Source organism: Cibotium barometz, chromosome 31 (genome assembly GCF_041138505.1).
Source record: "Cibotium barometz isolate CiBa-2024 chromosome 31, ASM4113850v1, whole genome shotgun sequence".
NCBI lineage: Eukaryota > Viridiplantae > Streptophyta > Polypodiopsida > Cyatheales > Cibotiaceae > Cibotium > Cibotium barometz.
In genome coordinates, this window is record NC_141076.1 from 17,682,774 (window position 1) to 17,702,870 (window position 20,097).

The 20,097-nt window shown below is 41.0% G+C and overlaps 2 protein-coding genes across 2 annotated transcripts in view; one reads left to right on the forward strand and one right to left on the reverse strand.

The window, feature by feature from the left end:
• Positions 1-13,440: 13,440 nt before the first annotated feature.
• The window catches only part of HBP5 (SOUL heme-binding family protein), a 99,435-nt gene continuing 92,778 nt past the window's right edge, over positions 13,441-20,097 (reverse strand). The window contains exons 3-8 of the mRNA XM_086824792.1: positions 19,787-19,855; positions 18,470-18,541; positions 18,280-18,362; positions 15,482-15,613; positions 13,904-14,117; positions 13,441-13,779 (exon numbers count right to left, since the gene is read on the reverse strand). Coding sequence (XP_086680918.1) covers positions 13,735-13,779; positions 13,904-14,117; positions 15,482-15,613; positions 18,280-18,362; positions 18,470-18,541; positions 19,787-19,855 — 615 coding nt within the window. The 3' untranslated portion in view covers positions 13,441-13,734. The remainder of the gene's footprint in view (positions 13,780-13,903; positions 14,118-15,481; positions 15,614-18,279; positions 18,363-18,469; positions 18,542-19,786; positions 19,856-20,097) is intronic.
• On the forward strand, positions 14,114-15,473 carry LOC147620561 (uncharacterized). The gene is made up of 3 exons (XM_086824793.1): positions 14,114-14,618; positions 14,720-14,795; positions 14,961-15,473. The coding sequence occupies exons 1-3, from the start codon at positions 14,458-14,460 to the stop codon at positions 15,024-15,026; spliced, it is 303 nt and encodes a 100-aa protein (XP_086680919.1). The 5' UTR covers positions 14,114-14,457; the 3' UTR covers positions 15,027-15,473.

A 20,097-nucleotide genomic window follows, 5' to 3' on the forward strand; every position in this document is an offset into this window, starting at 1 on the left:
GAGGCAAAGAGATTGAAACAAGAAGGAGATGCATGTTAGAGCTCAAATTGGGGAGCTCTGGAAGGCCATTTGGATGGCTATGTGTAAAGCTCATGAAGAGGGTGTGTTGAGGTAAGGAAGAGTAATATCATGCAACAAAAAGAGGTTGCATATTGGAATCTTGAAGTAGATGATGTCAACAACCATAAGGATTATGTTATACAAGCAAACGTGGAGATACTGCTATAATAAAAGAGCAGCATATATGGTAGCTAAATGGACAAGACAATGGCAGGCAGCAGAGAGAATCACAACAAATGGCAGAGAAGCAAGTCTATTTAAATAGACAATGGAGTACGGTGCTAAAAGAAAGCAGAGAGCTGCCTCTGTAGCATGCTCCAAGAGCAGATCCGGGAGATGAATCGGCAACCAGCAAAGCGCATGCCAGTGGCAAAGAAGACAGTAGTGGCTGGTACCCATCACAGTCAGAGAAGACTGCGTAGTAGCAAGAGAGCCATAGTCGAGTAGCGTGAAGAAGCAGGAAGACACTTCACTGCGTAGTAGCAAGAGACACTGCGTAGCAAGAGAGCCATAGCAAGGGAGACACTGCGCGAACAGCATGTGGCGTGCAGCAAGAGGAGCAACGGCTGCAACAACGCTGGGGAATAATAGCAACAACGCTGGGAATGATAGCTGCAACTACAGCAAAAACAAGCCACCCATAGCTTGGCGAGGCAAGGACAGAAGAAGCCTGAGGAAGAAGAAGACCCATTGGCTGTGGGTCCCAAAGTTGCAACGTGTAGTGTAGCAGCAGTCAAGCGGTGCAGCCAGCAAGATTCTGCAAGAAAATTTGACATGTAGCAGAGGAAGGTGTGTAGTTAATGTCGACAGGTGTGCGCTATCAAATAAAAAGGTTTTATTTATTTATTAAAAAAAACCTTTAAGAGGATAATTTCACACAATCCCAAACAAGCATATGTTCACATGGATGGTTTTTATAACCTATTTCAAAGGATTGTTCCTATGTGGGTGCCTTGCTCGACTATGGTTGAAATGGAAGTTGTCAAAAATAAAAATAAAATTCACCCATGTACTTAGGGGTAATCGTACCCGAGCCTGCATGCTCAAAACGATATGTATCATTCACCCATGGTATGAGGGTCGTCATGCCCGAGCTCTCACCTAGAAGCTCAAAATGGCTGTTGTGTGATGTGTGCAAGAGCGATGCACGTGTGAGGTGCATGCGCATGGGTTGGATCCCGCCCGAACTTCCATGTTCAAATCGGACTCAGTGGTTCCGCTGTGAGCGATGAGTCGGCTCAAAATGGACTAAGTGTCTAAGATGGTAGACACGGGCACACATGTTTGGTTAATGAACACTCCAATGTATCATTGAGGAGGAGTGTTGAGAGGTAGCGATTGCGGTTGTGCAATGCTACATTGATATGGGTGATGGATGATGGGTGAGTTATGGAACACCTCGATTAAGAGGGGGTGTTGAGAGATATAATCGCGGTGTAGTGTGTATGTGGGAAAGCACCCTAGAGGTGCAAGATATTGTGTGTATGTGTGTATATGGATATTGTGGTGAGATGGAATGCCACATGTAATATTGCATGGTGTGTGAGAGTTGACCAAAAGAGTGGAAAAGGAGTTGCCACATGGATGATGATGTGTAAAGAGGGATAAGGCTAGAGAGCCTATATCATTGTATGGTTCATTGTGATATGCAATACAAGGGAATAGTGTTGAGTGTGCAATCTCCCTCTCTCTCTAGTCATGGAGTTCTTAGTGTGGTTTAGCTATCAAAGCTTTGTTGTACCTCCCTCATATAAAAGGCGTCATTTTCAATCAATGGAATCAAGCAAGCTCTCAAGCCTCTTTATGAGAGTAAAGTCTAAATCTTGTATATCCTAATTGTGCTCGAGTCTAAAGTTTAATTAGTTTAGTTCATTCATAATGATTGTTCTTAGGTATCATCCACCCTAGCTTAGCTTAGCACTAATCACATATAATAGTATCGGACTAACTCACTCTCACCAATCACCGTCTCCATGGAAGGTTGGATCCTCAAGTTCTAACATGGTATTAGAGCTAGTCTCTTGATCCCTTTAGCTTAGAATTCACCTCCTTCAACTCTCACCATTAAACACTAATAGAGCTCATTAATCATTCTTATCTCACAAGGCTTATCCACACTCCACCTTGTCGTTTTTGGAATTGCATGAGCTTGTTCTCCTCACACACTTCACCATTGAGCAAATCATTTTAGGAGAAGGCTTATCAATGCAACTTATCACCAAAGGGTTTCACCCAATTTGTAGAAAATTGGTAGAAATCGCTCTATCTCAGCCGTTTTTGCATATCCACATACCCCCACTATAGCCACAACTGAGCCAAATCCTCTTGGGGTTTTGGCATACAATACTAAGGAGTTGGCCTATCAATTTTAATAGATTTTGGTGTAGCAAAGCACCCGCACAAACCAAAATCTCAATCGACGATCTCAACTAATTTGTGCAAATTTGCAGGGTTCTATTGCCAATTTCCATCTTGGGGCACTTGCTTCCATCAAGAGCAAGATATCCCTTGCAAAAGCCCCATCAATAATTGCTTTAGTGAGCTGAATTCCATCCTCCAAAAGTGTCCTTTACTCATTATTTTTCCTCCTTAATCACTTTAATTAGTTAGTAATTATAGTAGTAATCAATTTATGTTAATCTCAGAATTGGAAAGAGAGGGTAGTACTTTGCTCTAAGGCATATCCATTTGCAAGCCAAATCTTTCCAAAATCAACTCTCTAAGTATTGCATAATCATTTTGCATATCAAGCTTACAAAAGTTCTTGATTACCAATCTTGCATGAGATTAGACACTATTAACAAAGCAAAACACAAGCTTGTTAGTAAGACCTTCTCATTATGAAGCATGTGGAAGTCATTTCAAGATTTAATGGTGATGGGTTTTACACATGGCAAAGCAAGACCATGTATTTATGCGAAATGGGCTTTGGCACCTAATTGAGGATGAACAAGTGAGGTTGAGCCACTAAACAATAAAGCATTAGGCCTTATCGCTCAAAATCTCAGTGATAATGTGATTAATTACATTTCTAGCATCAAGGATGCCAAGTTGGCATGGCAAGAGCTCAACAAGATTTTCAGCACTGACTCACAAAGCTCAAAAGTCAACTTTCTCATGCAATTTTACAAACTTGACAAGAAGGACACCAAGACCATGGCACAACACGTCAACAAATTCAAAAGTATTAAGAAGCAACTTATTGCATTAAAGAAATTTATTGATTAAAATGAATCTATTAATGTGTTGTTAAAGAGTGTTGACAAAGAACCATATGAATCACTTGTTGCTACACTTAAAAATGCATCCAACACTAAATTTCAAGATATATAATCATCTTTACTTGAACATGAATCAAAGTTCAAGGATAAACAATCATTCAAATCACATTCAAGTGAGCAAGCACTCTATACAAAGGGTGGGAGATTTCAAAGGACAAATCAATCAACGTCTCAACACAATATAACTTTTCAATAGTGATCTTAAACTTATTATCTTTAAAAGGGAGTTTCTATAAGATCTGAAACCACTCTTTCCCATTTTCAAGATTCACAGTAAACAAAATCTGAAAACACATGTAGTTTTTCTCACTCACTAAGAAGCCAACACTAATGGAACAAGGAGAAAATAGCATGAAGTTTTTAGTTAGGCTTACCTTAACATCTTTCTATTATACATCTTGCCCTAGACTTCCGTGCTTGACCCTTGGATAGTTTTCCTACACAAATGCTCAAAGTTAGCTTTCCATTTACCCTGATACATTGAATGAAGATCATTACGTACACTACAAAAGATCAAATCAAGAATCAATCACATTGCACATAGAGAATTGATTGTGCGAGAGGATATCATGCTCTTTTACCATTCCTTGCCTTTGCTACTCTTGCCCTTTTAGTTGCCTTTTTCTCAACTTCTCTGAAGCTTTCTATGAATTGTGACTCGTCACAAGATCACAATGTACTTGTGTGGTACAAATAATCTTTCACATTGATAGTGATAATAGCATCTTCCTTTAACCTAAATAAACACACCCATCGAAGAAAACATAATGGAATGATAAATTATAAATTATTTAAACCATGATAAGCTTAAATAAACCAATGCATGTTTACTTACAAGTTAAACCTTTGCAATGCAGCTTATCCTCTTGTTATGGAGCAATGGATTCGTCTTGTACCCTTATATGTCTTGCCTTGTTGTTTTGGTACAACTCAACAATGCTTTGTATCCAAGAGGCAGTCATGTGATTTCCCTCCCACACATAAAAGTTTTTTTGCTCAATATTGTCCACTTCATTTTTTTTCAACTCTTCCTCAAAACTTTTAAATATAACTAACTGCCAGTTCTTATCACAAGTAGACACAATCTCATCATCTTTTTGAGTGCCATTAGGGAGTTCTATGGATAAAATAAAAGATCCCTTTATAGAGACATATCCTTCATTCTCAAAGGATATCTTTAGAGTGGATAGGTCTTGTCAAAGCTTCCTAACCCTTTAGTTGATGAGGTGTAACCACATTGGCTAACATTACTTCAAAAGCGCGGCGTTCTTGAGCCATATTTTTTGTACTGCGTAATGTGCTTCATGTAAAATGATAGTCAAAATTGAGCTTACGACTTGTGCAATGCCAGTGATGTACAGTTAGACTAGGAAGTTAGCCTATACTAGCTTTTCGACTCCTTGGATATTACATTACTTGGGCGGTTGGGCATTATATATATGAGCCTTGTATATAAGACAATTTGACTAATGAGAAAAGACATAATCCTATTCTCACAATTGATTTTGAGTTTCTTGCGCTTGTGATTGAAGTTTTCTTATATGCTTTCTCTTCTTTGTTGCATATATGCTTAAGGATTGTGTTGTGGGTGACTGATGGTATGTTGATGCTAGTTTTCTTCTCCCTCTCTCCTCTCTTACGCTCTCACTCAATTGAGGCATCAAAGTACATCGAAGTAGAGGTTGAGCTTTCCATAGCTCTCTCTCTCTCTCTCTCTCTCTCTCTTCTTCCCACCTAATTAATCTTCCTTGTAGTGACAACAATGAAGGCAAGGTTGAAGACCCTAGCTCTACACAAGAGAGGGTTGCTTACTAATAGTGGCTAACGGTGCAAACCAATAAAACCCTTGCATTCTTCCTCTTCTTCTCTCTATCTTACAAGGCTCAAGTGTTCTCAAATAGGTGAAATTTTTTGGTGTTGCTATTTGGGAAATGACATGGCTTAGGACCCCTTGCTATACTTTAAATTTGGAGTATTAACATAGCCCGGTTAAAGTGCAAATCCATCGGTTAATAATGTTTAACTCTTGTTTTGTTGTTTATTTTTTGGTTTAATTGGTTAGCTTGGTGCGATGAAGAGTGGAGAAACCCTTCAAGCACAAGTTTCATGATTACAAGTAATTGTTCTATTCTATTTTCCTTCTTGCATTTGTAAATTTATGTGTTTTTTTCATTATAGATGTTAATCTCACCATTAATCCTTGTAAAAATACCATTAGGTAACATTGAAAATATCATTAGATAGGTTAGGAAAGTTAAAGCATCCTATAAAATCATAAAACCCAAAAACGTATACCATTAAGCAGGTTGACAAAACTTGGATTTTTTGCCAAAACTCAAAAAACTATTGTCTGGTTTACCTATGTACGTGCTCAACTAGGGAAACACACATTCCCGAATCTGACATAAAAAATCTTCACAATATTCTCACCAAGGAAAGGTCAAAAAATTAATGACCATAATGATAAAAACAATTAGAAAACGACCATCACATGGCCCAAACTCCCACCATTGCAAGTGGTAGACCTATCAGAACTACATACACACATGCCAAAGTGGGAACGCACATTCACAAGTCCAACACATATGTTTGCAAAGATCATACATGGCCATGCACGTTCCTATCCTTATTGGCCACGCATGTTCCTCTTCCCACGCACGTTCCCAGACTTGCAACATAAGTCTAACTAGGAGATCCCTCTACACGTTCAATATTGGACTAGAGATCTCATTGCACACTTGGAAGTGCTTGATCAAATGTGTGACACATGGGGGAGTGCCTTCGACCTTACCATGGAAGGGAAGGCGGGAAATTGGTCCTGATCACTAAAACTAGAAGACAAGGCTAACTTTAACACTCAAAAAAATGCATTCCTGATTGGGTATTTCCATCAAGGAACCCAATGGACCCCAATCAATCAACTTTACCATGTCAAAAGCAACAATGGAAGGAATCAATCAAAGGTGATACCTTTGGCAATGACAAATTCTCTAATGAATAGCTAACTGGGAGATTCCTTTAAGGAATCCTTGATTCAACCTTGCATAATGCCTTATACTCAGAAAAACATAAAAACTTTGAGCCATGCTATAGGAGTGTCGTAGATTTTTACGATAACTTCATGGTAACTTCTTTAAGGACTCTCCTTGAAGGAACCCCATCAAAAGCATCTTTTGGCACAGTGCCTTTAAAAATTGGTAAACAAAGGGAAAGAATTGTAGGCTGTCGCACTAGTCATAGAGAAGACCTACAGCTGCCTCACGGCTGCACTTATATGCAACAAATGGATGGAAAGTTGGTCAAAAGTACAGCACAGGACAACCACATCTATACCCCAGACATGAGTTGGTATGGTGTTCAATATGCCGTGCTAACCACATGAGTACGGAATGTCTCCCCCTACGACCCATACAATGAGGGATTTGGTGTACATATACTGTATGAGGGTAGGAAACATTGATATTGCCCATTGCCTATACAAGAATCAACCTCATATATGTAGTAACCCAAAATAGCTCAACACGCTCATTACTTACCTTTTGTTGCTCCATCAATAAGGCCCATTCTTGCCAACACACCTCACCAAGGTTAGCACATGCCTCAAAGAAGAGTGCTAAGAGTTTCGGAGTTACGTCAACCACCCATTCCCAGGGTAATTCCCATGAACCAATTGACCATGACAAGAATACCCAAAGGGAAGGAAGAGGGAATAGGAGGGGGCATTATCTACCTAGAACCCCTAGAGACTCAGCGATCCTCAAGTCAGATCCTAAGTCCCTATGTTCAAGATGATGATAATATCCATACTAGTTATATAGCCACAGTGCAATCCAATAGGGGAAGAGACTAGGAGGAGATCTGCCTTCACGACGACAAAGCTAGATAATTGTTAGCTTCCCATACACTAAAAGGGTGTAGAGACTAGCCTGAGTCCTACCCACACCGAGACGAAGTCTCGGAAGTGCTAGAGTCATCCTTAGAACCTGGAATGGAGTGATCATAAAGTTGAGATAAGGAAAAATCACCATGGATTAATACAAGATTAAGGGATAATCTCATACAATGGCCATGATGCCGAAGTGACTTTTAATGTCCCACCAAGAGGATAGAAAAATCCTTCCACAAGCCAAGGTATGAAAGCCATGAGGCTCCAAGAGTCAAGATGACCAATATCAAAAACATGTCAAAAGATAACAAAAGATATCAAAAAGGTACAACAGTAGTCCATGAGCCCCCTTTTATAGCTCATGACCAAGGTCCTAAACCGAATCTAAAGTTGTTGCTTCATTACAAACCATCCCTTCCTATAATGATTTCATCCTTAAAATCAAAGGGTGGTCATGCAAAAAACAAATATATACAAAAGGCTATATGAAAGCCAAAAATCATGACCAAAGCATTGGCATGGAAGACCCAAATACCATAACTTGAAGAGTATGACCCCCCCTCCCCCAGGGTCAAATGAAAAGGATGAGGACCTCACGTTGATGATGAAGCTAAGAAATCTCCCACATGGATCAAAGGGAAAGTGTGAGACACCACTGTCAATGAAAGTAGCCAAATATCCCACAGGGTCAAAAGTATAGTGCAAGAAGCCAATGTCGATGACAAGGCTAGGTAGGAATCCTCCTGGGTAAAATGGATAAATGAAGTATACATCACGAACCCTCAAATCCAATGTGACAATAGCTCCTAGGTCAAAAGGAAAGCTCAAGCTTGAGGGATAGCTCATAAACCCATCCTCATGACTAAAACATGGAACTAACATCTAGAGTATCCGCCAAATGGAAGCAAAACTCCTAATTGGAATGTCAAATGGCCCATGTAGATCAAGGCCAAGAGATGTCATAAGTGCATCAGAATGGTATGCCATGGAATCAACTACCATACATCCAAAGTGGCATATGATCCACCCAAAGATGAATGCCGCGGCTCCAAAGAAACTAGGGCCATGTAGACAATCATGGACACCAAAGAAACACATCTCAACGTTGGAATCATGCAGAAACTCATGTGAATCAATGCCATCATCCACTATATCATAGCTCGAATCATCTGGGACATGATCCATTGTATCAACGTGTGTATAGGAAGGATCCAAATTATGTAGCATGCCCTCATGTGTGAAATCCTCTGCATATGTATGGTCCACCATAAGCATCATCATTCAATGAATACTGAGTGTATCTGCACATGAGATGAAAGTGGTTTCATCCCTATCAAATCACGGACCATGTCATCCTCACAATCTCTAAAGTCATCACATGATCATTGTCTGTGTCTATCAGTGGAATCCATGTATAACCTATATCCCAAGATAGTTCAACCGCTGCTGTGATCACTAAATTTAAGAAAATTTCTAAATCAAATATAAAGCTCTCTAGATCCATATGCATAATCCTACCTCTCCTATGAGGTCTAATCTCAAAAAAATCATCACTACTCTCATGCACTATCCCTAACTACTCAAATACAAGAACTCTATCCACACAATCGCTGCCAAGAATGCTATGAATGCTAGTAGTGGTCATATCAATGATATCTCCACAAATACGAATCCTAGAAGAATAACCTAATGCATCTAACACTAAGAACTTAGGTCTATGCTCATAGGTGTCTCTATCACCCATATGCGTAGTATCACAAACCTCAAGTGTGCTAATAAATACATCACTAATCAAATGCACACTATCCTCTAGAATGTCACCACAATCAACTAGAGTGTCCACATGATTCGTAGGAAAGATGATAGGCATAGAGGTGTCAATGCTCGGTATGGTCAGTGCCATCTCTACCCTCGAGATCATGCCCACATGATTTAACTCACACACATCACTATTACATATATCATCATTATGTGCATATGTGTCAGTGGCATCATGTGCACGTATATCACTATAATCATGTGCATGTGTGTGTGATACATCAATGTCATCATGTGTGCGTGTGTACAATACAACAACATTCTCATCATCCCCATCATAATATAATAAAATGAGTCGGTCTAAGTAAATGAGAATCAATGAGATGATGGCTAGTCGATGTCAGGGGTGAGTCGTAGAAGCTATCGAGGCCCATGCTGCGAACACCATTCTGATAGCGACGAAAGTGTAAGCATGCTCGATATGCGTACTCCAAGGATCCAATCTTGTCATGCCATAACTCACCAAATGTATCCCATGAAATGATCACCATGATCATCATCACCCATATAATCATCTATGGCCACATCACAAACATCATCATCACCGTATTAGAAGTAACCATGTCAATGTAATCCACGTCATCAAAAACATAATCATGATGAAGTGGGAGTGTGGGAAACTCAATCAAGTCACCAAAAGTAGAATCATCCCACACAAACAAAAGTGAACCATCCGTGCCGATGCAATAAAGTGATGAAATCATCATGTGTATACCACCTAGACCATTTCGCACATATCTTCTCCTCATCGAACAAATGCTGAAAATGACTAGGCATCAAACGGTGAAGCTCGAACATCCAATACTGGTATGAATATGCTGCCTCATGATAGCAAGAAGTCGATGAGTGAAGATGTAGAGGTCTAAACCTCGAAATGCCAAAGGCATGTGCGAATGCAACAAAAGATATGCAACACATGACACGAGAAGAAAAATCACAATAACAATCGTAGAGCCATGATCGTGTATGAGTGGCTCTCCTACCATCTACAATCAGAAATGCTATCAAAATGATGTTGATATGATGACGTAAATCTGCACTGTGGTGATCAAATGAAGGGTAAAATTAATAGGAACAACCCATGGTTGTGTGTGAACAACCACTAATAAAGCCAAAGGTGAGTAAACAAACTCATAAAATCCCCAAAAATGTGACACAAAACCACAATGTGCTAATGCGTGTGATCAAGGCTATGAAAGCACAAATAGTGAGAGAAAATGCTAGAAATACCAAAATATGTGTGAATCAGTGCTAATAATGCATAAAACGCACATCGCATGTGAACAAACCCATCAAACCATAAATCGTGTGAAAGAGGCCCACTATGTGCAGTAGCATGAGAACGAGCCCAAACCAATCTAAAAGCACATAAATTTTTTTCTAAGGTCCAAATATGTGTGAACGCACATGATGCACCTTGTACATGTGAATAAACCCCAAAGTATGCCAACGCACATGAAAAAGTGTGATCCCACCTCAAGTAATGCTCAAAATGTCCACATGATCTAGAAGGAGTAGGGTGAATGGACAAGGCAAAAACTTAAATGTGGATGGAAAAAAATGTATAAGGCCACAAGAGTAAATGGTGGACCAAAAGAAACTAGATAGAAAACCCTAAAGATTTTCTTAAAGGGAGTGAAATCTTCTTGCTTAAAAACCCTCCTTCTACTTCACCTTCATGCTGGCGGCCACTTTTTTTTTCTCCTTCTCATTCTTGCATTACCTTGGCGGCTGAGAGCTCTTGAAATTGGCAGAGCTTACATGAATGGCGGCTGCCTTGCTTGCTTTACTTTGAGGGTGCTATGGTACTTTTTAAGTCAAGAGACAATCCCTCATTGAATCATGCCATGCTCTTATTGCTTGATATGGACTCTAGTACCAGTGATGGTGCTAAAAGCTCAAGGTTGCTATAAAGGGGAAGCACTTATCTAGATACCAAAGCAAAGAGAATAACATGGTTAGAGCAATTCGAATACTCCCTACAGCAAAGGCCCAACCAAGGAGGGGAAACCAATCCAAAAGAGAAGCCAAGAAGCCACAAGAACCTCAAAAAATATGGAGGAAGAACCTTCTTGCAACAATGGCACTAAAACAGAATCAAAGAAATGCCTACTCCAAGGGGAACGAAAAAGTAGCTGATGCACAAGCATCCATTATAAACAAAGGAAAGGAACCACAAGAACCTACCACTATGACAATGGGCATTGGGATACATTAGATAGAAGAGGAATTATAGTACATTAGATAGAAGAGGAATTATAGTTGTTCAAGGCAAGAGCTCTCGAACCTTCAATTATACCTACCCTCAACCTCTCAAGAAATTCCAAGTCTGATTGGGTAATAACACCAATTATACTTGCTCTAAACTTGTAAAGAAAGTCTAGGTATGATTGGATAATAATACCAGACAGAGTCATCACGATGTTAAAGAAAAGGTCAAAAGCCAACTATGAAAAGCCATTAAGTTTTTCATGATCATGAATAGAAAAAAAAATCAAAAAAATTCACTTCACATGTAGGAATACTAGAAAGCCTTCTTAGCCCTAAACCATGAGCCCACACCACAAATTGTAAACAAGGGAAACTATTATCCCAAAAATCCTAGCTTCCAATAGCATGCACGCACGACAGCTATTGATCCCACCCTTGGTACTTAGTGGTGGGACGGGGTTGGCCTAGGGATGGTGGATGGTAGCTTGACCACTAGTAAATGGTAGCTTAGGGCTTAGAGATAGATAGTGCATGGTAGAATAGGACGTAGCTAGTGTAAAGTAGTATAGACGATAAGGTAAGCTTAGCTGGATAGGATTAGGGGAGAGGGATAGTTGTTAGGGAGCTTGTGCCTTTTCTTTTCAAATTTCTTCTTTATTTTGTTGACAGGTTTGGAGCTAGCTTTACTTATTTTCTTTGCTTTTTAGGAATTTTCTCTTTTATAAGTTTTACTTTTTTTATTTAAAAATTTGTTCTCTTTTCTCTTGTTTTTTTAAATAATAATAAAAAAAATTATTAATTACAACAAAGTACACATCAAAAGATGTTCTTTTAGGGGGGGGGGAAGGAAGAAGTCATTTTAAAAAAATAACAAATATAAGAAAAGGGTTCTTCTCAATTTTTATTTGATTATTATTTTTTAAGCAAGAAAAAGAGGAAAGCAAAACAAGAAAAATAATTGCTGCGGGGCGACAAGGAGCAATGGTTGGAAGCTCTGATTAGCCTACACATCTGATCACCAATTGAGCTTGAATTAGCCCCAATTAAATCCACCTTTCTTAATGGAAATGCCTAGCTAATCAATGACAAACAAACAAAAAATCCATGCAAACTAATGGAGAGATTAGTTATTAAATTAGCCCCAACTAAACCCACCTTTCTTATTGCAAATGCCTAACTAATCAATGACTAATTTAAAAAAAATCCATGCAAACTTATGGAAAGACTAATTTTAAACTACTTGCTACGTCTAAATCCAACCCTTGGCGAAATTTAGGATTACTGAATCTAAGACCTTTCTTATTGCAAATGCCTAACTAATAAGTAAATGGTTAAGCAACCTATGTGCAAATTAACACTAAAAATGGACTTCAGCTTTAAATAATTTACTTCACCAATCTAAAATTTAAAGTTAAACTACTAATTTAGAGATTATAAAATTTTTCCTGTCGATAGAAAAAAGGGATAAAATGTGGAAAACTTGAAACTTAGCCATCAAATCGATGGAAAAAACTTGTAATTGATGCTTTCTATGCTTGCATTAACATTAAACCAATTTCATGCACTATGCTTTAATGTATATCCTCACACACCAAATGCTCTTAAAAAAATAAAACAACAAAAAACAAAAAGTTCCTTCGTTTCTACCATGGCATTGGGCTATGGGTAGCACCAAAGGAATGGAAATTAGAAAAGCAACAAAATGAGGCTTACCTACCAACTCTGGCAAAGATGCCAATGTCTTGGGACTTGGCTAGTTCAAAGAGCTCAAGCAAAGCAAGAGCTTAACTCTCATAGAAAGCTCACTCGCAGCATCCCTCCTATGTATGTTGGTAACAATCATCTCCTCACTCACTAATCTTAGTTAATGAAAGAGTTGCAAGTGTAGAGAAAATACTAGATCTATTGCAGATATGCAGAATTGTGTGTTACAAACATGAAAAATTAGCTTTATACTTGGTAAGTCTTTTCTCACTAGATCACTTGAGTAAGTGACCCGAGATGCCAAAACCAATTACAAGGCTTTTACACATATTTGGCCTTTCTAGGCGGTTTCCTCATGTTGTGACCTTAAGGTAAAAGACTCCGGAGTATTTTAAAAGCACTTTACAACATCAAATAATAAAATTAGAATCTAATTTAAAAATGTGCAGGTATTGTCGGTAAAGAACCAAGTGAACCAAATGGTTTTACACGTACGTGATCACAGCATAAATTATGGGAATTAAAAAAAAAATAAAAATCATGTCCAAAACGTATAGGTTGTTTGAATACACTATACAAGAGAAATTGTAGGTACCATTTACATGTAGGATGCACAAATGGACACTGAGGAACCTGTCTAATTTTGTATCATTAAAAGCAAACACTACATGGCTACTCCCCACTAAAGCACAAATCGCTCCATCTGTACACACGAAAAATCGTTCGCCCATTTTAATGCAAATATGATGACACTTGTCATGCTCTCAATCAAAGTCACTCCACATTGAATCCATCAATCGAAATCAGCACCTCGTTCCTCTGGAAAAAGCACACATTTCATCACAAACACATGCAAGCACTACCATAAACCATTACAAACCGAATTGATTGTTTTTTTACTTGATCTAAATCACTTCTTCTTGGGGTTGAGGGTGGCATGTACCCTAATAAAGCTCCAGGTTCGCCCCGGATCGTTGTACCGAGCTAAAGTGAAACCAGGCTTCGGATCCAACCCATCAGCAGTTAAAGCAGACCGGAGTGACTGTTCCATCTTCTTTACAAGTTCTTCAGTAGCTTCCCCACTGAATTTTATGGCCGCCATAAAGCCACCCGATACCTCCTTCAGCTTTACAGCATCTATTGAAGGAGCAGGTAGACTTCAACACAAGGGGTAGCAAGATGAGTTCAAAATTTGAAGAGCTAAAAGCATGAAAGTAAGAAAGGTAAAAAAAATCTATAAAGAATACTCAAAGGACAAACACAGAAGACTCGGGAGAAAATGGAAGACTAAACCAAGCAGGGAAAGACCAGACAAAGATGACTTGGTACTGTAAACTTTTGGAAAAGGCAGGTCTGAACTGTAGCCATGGTGGATGCAACATGCCATGATGCGCAGCCCAATGGTGAGGGCTTGTGACTCAGGAAGGGGAGGTGCCAAGTTCAAATCCCCATTGGTATTGTGGCCGCTTTTGCTACCACAAGTTGCAACACCTTTGGATGGAAAGACCAAGGCCCCTTTGGACAGGTACCAAATTGCATCTACAGAGGGATCGGGAAAAAAAGGTCCTCGCCCTTGCTGCCAGATCGGCTGCTCATGGACAGGAAATCACCTCCATCAGCCCGTATGCATTTCCTGGGCTGTTCTGCAAAGGCGTTAGGTAAATTTCACTAAGCAAGATTGGTTTGTACAGAAGCTCAACTGTATTTTGGCATCAGAAGAACAAATATCTGAGCAAGGATAATTTGTGGCATCATATAGGTACATTGACGACTTTGTTCTTCCCTGTTTTACTCTGTTTCTTGCTTTGAGGAAAGGAGTGGAAGAGGAAGGAGAACAGATTACACCTTTCAGCGAAAACCGTAAACCTACCAACTTATACTAATTCATCATCCCCACACATGGCCCAAGGAAAACCTCCATGTTACACAAAGTTCTCCTCAGCCCTACAAACGATGCGAAGCTCATCTGCATAATCAGGCTGGGTACACACATTCCACTCCCTGCCTGCCCACAGCACAGGCAGGTGAAGGAAGTTCACCATGGAGAGGGAACGGTGCTCCAGTAGAAATGCTTTACACGTATCACGGTGCCCATCAGCTTCTGCCAACTCTTGCTGGGCCCCCACTGCAGTGATTTTCATGCTCTTGACTAGCTACTTATTGGCCAAGGCAATTAATTTCACGTTCCTGCGTATGCTTATTGATGTGGCACATGATACACAAACACATAGAAATGGGAGCATTTTGAAGGCACTCTCTTTCTTATAGACTGTAGAATGGACCAAAGAGGATTTGGTGTTTCCTTGTGTTGCATGCAGAGAATTCAAGCTTCATGCGGCTGTGCCGAATCATAATGTGTCTGTCCTCTCATTGCTAAGTATAGTTGTGTAAGCATGTTTGCATGATTGTAATGTTGCTTGAACTAATTGTGTTGCAAGTTTCTTTAGCTGGATAAAATATCTGAATAGTAGGACCTTTGCAGGGCAACCTTCATCGAAACAAAAAAAGTCCATCTACTTACTTTGACAGCTCACTTTGAAGTGGAAGCACAACTTGAATGCTAACATCTGGCAGTGCCTCATCAGAGGTGCTTGTAATCACCGGTGTTGTCATAGGAATCTTTTGTCCACTAGAATTATTGCCGAATATATAACTGCAAAAATCAACATTTAGAAACAAATACTACTTGTGTTGCATAGGCCCACAATAAGTGTGAACTCCAACCTCTCTCTCTCTCTCTCTCTCTCTCTCTCTCTCTCTCTCTCTCTTTCGGCCATACTCATTAGCCCCATCAGAGACACCTGGATGCATTACAGGCTCTCTCTGCGGATAGAGATCTGACAGTGAACCTTGGGAAAACCAAGGTTATGGTGTTTAACACCACACAGGCATGGGTGACGAGATCAGAGCCTCAGTTCACTTTCCGAGGGGAGCCAGTAGAGTACGTCAGGTCATATGTCTACTTGGGAGTTACTTTCACAGGACCGCATTTCTTCCTAAAGGAGGCAGCAACAGCTAGATTAGCTCGAGGGCATGCAGCCTTGGGGGCACTTGAGAGGTAGTGTGCACACATACAGTTTCAGGAGCCACGCACCAAATTGTGGCTATTTGATACGCTTGTCACACCGACCCTACTGTACGGAGCTCCAATTTGGGGACCAAGTATACATCACAGATCTCAGAGAGGGACAGATGAGGGATGGAGGCAAATGGAGAGACCACTGATTATGATGATTGCCTGCATGATTCGGAGCAAATCATCGGTACCACATGAGATTGTTCGGGCTGAGCTGGGTGCCCCACCAGTAGTAACCAAGGCCCTATTCCATGCAGTTACCTTTTTACAGCGGCTATGGGAGCTCCCTCAGCAGAGGTACTCTCGATTGGCATTGACCTCATCCATACAGCTGGCAGAGGATGGAGACACTCATTGTTGGTACGCTCGGATGAGATCATGGTTTGACCTACATGGTTTGCGGATAGTGGCACTACCACCCTTGCAGTACAGTCTGGATTGTCCATTTTTGGATCTCACCCGCTCAGAGCAAAACCGCGTGATCAGGATGGATATCATCAGAGTGGACACAGAGAGGACATGGACTAGCCCCCTTGAGCCCTTGGGCACAAAAATGGCTCATTACAAGAGCCATTTTCTACACCTCTCACCGGATGATTTTATCCCCGCCCGGCGTACATGATGTACACCTATCACATGGGATACGTTGTGCCATTGGACAGATCCGGACCTCATCACACCAGCTGCGGATTGAGACAGGGCGATATGTGCATCAGATCGTGGATGACCGCATTTGTCAGCTATGCTACCAGGAGGTAGAGACAGAGGAACACTACATGTGCCGATGTACAGTCCATTATCAGATCCGAGGGAGATATTGAGCTCAGGAGACACAGAGAGACTCTCTTGGCAGACAGGAGGCCGAGCCATGATGTACCTAGACAGAGGACCCTGACAGATTTCTTCCGCACCAGCACCAGCAACCCAGCCCACACACCTCTTGATACCTCCTCCATTGGGCCATCAAGGCACCAAGCACGCTCCCAGGGAGTCACCCCACTGATAGAGCAGTTATCTTATGTCGTGCCCTTTGGCCACGCCCACCAGGATCCCGACCACGGTATCCTCACCATCGCCAGATCAGAGCCATTATTGCTCGGCATCGGAGGCGCCTACCTCGCTTCTACGACCTCTCCATTCTAGACAGCCCCATGGCGGAGATACTTGATCTAAGGAGAGGGCAACACTTCAACTGATCAACATACATGGATCTACCTGATATACATTTTTCAGCATTTTCCAGTATTTTCTACTCAGTATCATCTCGGAGTCTTAGAGTTTTGTTCTTATAACTGTAGGACAATCAGTTTATTGTACTTTTAAGTCTCAATTAGTTGTTCTCTTTGATGAGACACCAACTTGAGATGTACTCTCAGTTTTGGTCTCATAGGCCACTATGGCCTCTTAGAGACGTTAATATATCATTTCATTTCTCTATGCTACCAGGAGGTAGAGACAGAGGAGCACTACATTTGCCGATGTACAGTCTATTATGAGATCCGAGGGAGATATCACTGCCTCTTCCGAGAGGGTTTTGGGCCGTTTCGCAGGGTCATGGAGTTTGAGGATCAGAGATGCCTGGGATTGTTCCTACTTGAGCTCAGGAGACGGAGAGAGACCGAGCCATGATGTACCTAGACAGAGGATCCTGACAGATTTCTTCAGCACCGGCAACCCAACCCACACACCTCCTGATACCTCCTTCATTGGGCCATCAAGGCACCGACCACGATCCCAGGGAGTCACCACTAATAGAGCACTCATCTTATGTCGTGCTCGTCGGGCACGCCCACCAGGATCCCGACCACAGCATCCTCACCATCGCCAGATCAGAGCCATTATTGCTCGGCATCAGAGGCGCCTACCACGCTTCTACGACCTCTCCATTCTAGATAACCCCATGGCGGAGATATTTGATCTGAGGAGAGGCCAACACTTTAACTGATCAGCATACATGGATCTACTTGATATACATTTTCCAGTATTTTCTACTCAATATCATCTAGGAGTCTTACTTACAGTTCTTATGACTGTAAGACAATCAGTTTATTGTACTTTTTAGTTTCAGTTAGTTGTTCGCTTTGATGAGACACCAACTTCAGATGTACTCTCAGTTTTGGTCTCATAGGCCATTATGGCCTCTTAGAGTCGTTAATATATCATTTCATTTCTCTCTCATTTTTTAATTTAGCGATGTTTGAAAAGGCAAACACTCAAGAGATTTGAGTATTCATAGGGCTCACTCTGTCACATTCTTGAACCCTTTAGATCCTGTAAGCCGATCACCTTGTGTTTCTACAACAATGAATGGCTCATAGTTACGTATCTGTGTACAAAAAGATACCAGCATTTAGTAAGACTGAATACATTCGTTAAAATTCCCTGAACAAGCATCAAACCTTACCAACAAATGCCTAGAGTGCAAATCTGTACCTCATAGACACTGGTTCTTTTCAAAACCTTATACTTAGGTGTTTCCAACTCAGGTGTCTTGTAATATTTCATCTGTGCATACAAAAGAATGTCAATAACATAATACTAGAGTAGCTTGCAAGATATGTTTCAACAATTCCTTTTGTGCTTAATAAAGGTGCCAAGACATATGCCTTATCTGAGGACACTTGAGTACGACCTGCTGCAGTTATTTTTGTGTGCTTTCAAAGGACATTTTTTATAAACAGGGCCAAGAACGCTTAAGCCAAAACGTATATAAAAGAGCCTGGCAACAACCTGCATGACCCCCCTTCTTACGATCCAGCCCTGCCCAGCCCCAGAGGGTACCCTATCCCCCTTTGTTTCTGAATTTTATGATCCACATGCCAACATACGTGTCGTGTATGTAGGTGAAATATTTAATATAATTTCTTGTGTACCCTATTTTGGGCCACCTTGTGGCATCGAATGGGGGCAAGCAGGGCAGTCAGCCTGGTTGTGCATAAGTGCCCCCCCCTGCCCCCCCCAAAAGAGGCCAAAAGGCAAGTACTCTAACAGCTGCTCTCACTGGGCAGCCCTGTTGTTCAAAAGTGGGTGTTCTTAAGGAGCACAGGATGCCCACAAGTGGGTGTTTGTATGTAGTTCCCCTCTGACCTGTTCAGGCCTTCCCAACCCCTCACAGGCCTGTTAAAAACTTTTTTCCCACCTTCTGCATACTATATGGCAAGCCATAGTGGCTTCCCACACTTATGCATACACTCTCGTCATCTAGTTCCCTGCTGCACCTCTTGAAGCCAACCTCCTCTAACGTGAATCTTCAATTAGATCCATGCCTAGTGCAAATACTGGACTTGGGCACATGGTTCTGGGCCACAGCATTTGCAATGCCTTCTTGATCATCCCCCTACTGGAGTGTGGGAAAGTTAACTCAATGAAGATTCTCCTCTTGCAACATAGACACCTGTCCTTCACACTAATCCATCCAAGGTGTGTAGTGTGCAAATATAACCTTGAAATCTGCAAAAACTCCCACACCCAATTGTAGGCACATACTATCACACATGCACAAATCAAGACCACCATTTTCAAACCTCCTAGACATCTACAACTTGATTCACCATGGGTTTTTGACCATCCTGGCTGGCTACAGCTTGATTCACATTATGCTTATATACCGCGCTTAAAGAGAGCTCATATCTATCCAGCAAGATCTTGCGAGCAAGGCTGGATTGAGAAATCTAAGTGGTAATCGTGCAACAAAATTCAAAACAACAAAACAACATCAAACGGACAGGCATGACACCTCTGCATGCTCACCTGCTTCAGAAGATCAATAACTCCCTCCAATGAGAAGTACTCATTATCCTTTATAGAGTCCCAGTAGTCCTGAATCAAAAAGGCACATCAAGAAAAGATTACAGTAAACATATAACAGCAACGACTTAGCTTTTGTTGAATCTAGAAAAAGGAGAAGGCCATAGAGGAAAGAGACTGAACCCTCAATAAAACTCAAGTGCAGTAGCTGTCACGACCCTGTGTTTTTCTCTGGACAATATGCAGGTGTGCACGGGGACATGGTGGACAGTGTGAATGGCATCAGGTTGGAGTGAAAGAGGAAGCCCATGTGT

What these genes read in the sequence shown, in the direction of transcription:
- LOC147620561 (XM_086824793.1), top strand. Translation starts at nt 14,458, where the DNA reads ATGGAAAGACCAAGGCCCCTTTGGACAGGTACCAAATTGCATCTACAG. An exon ending in CTGTTCTGCAAAGGCGTTAG is followed by an intron (nt 14,619 to 14,719) that starts GTAAATTTCACT and finishes GGCATCATATAG; the next exon opens with GTACATTGACGACTTTGTTC. An exon ending in GAGTGGAAGAGGAAGGAGAA is followed by an intron (nt 14,796 to 14,960) that starts CAGATTACACCT and finishes CACATTCCACTC; the next exon opens with CCTGCCTGCCCACAGCACAG.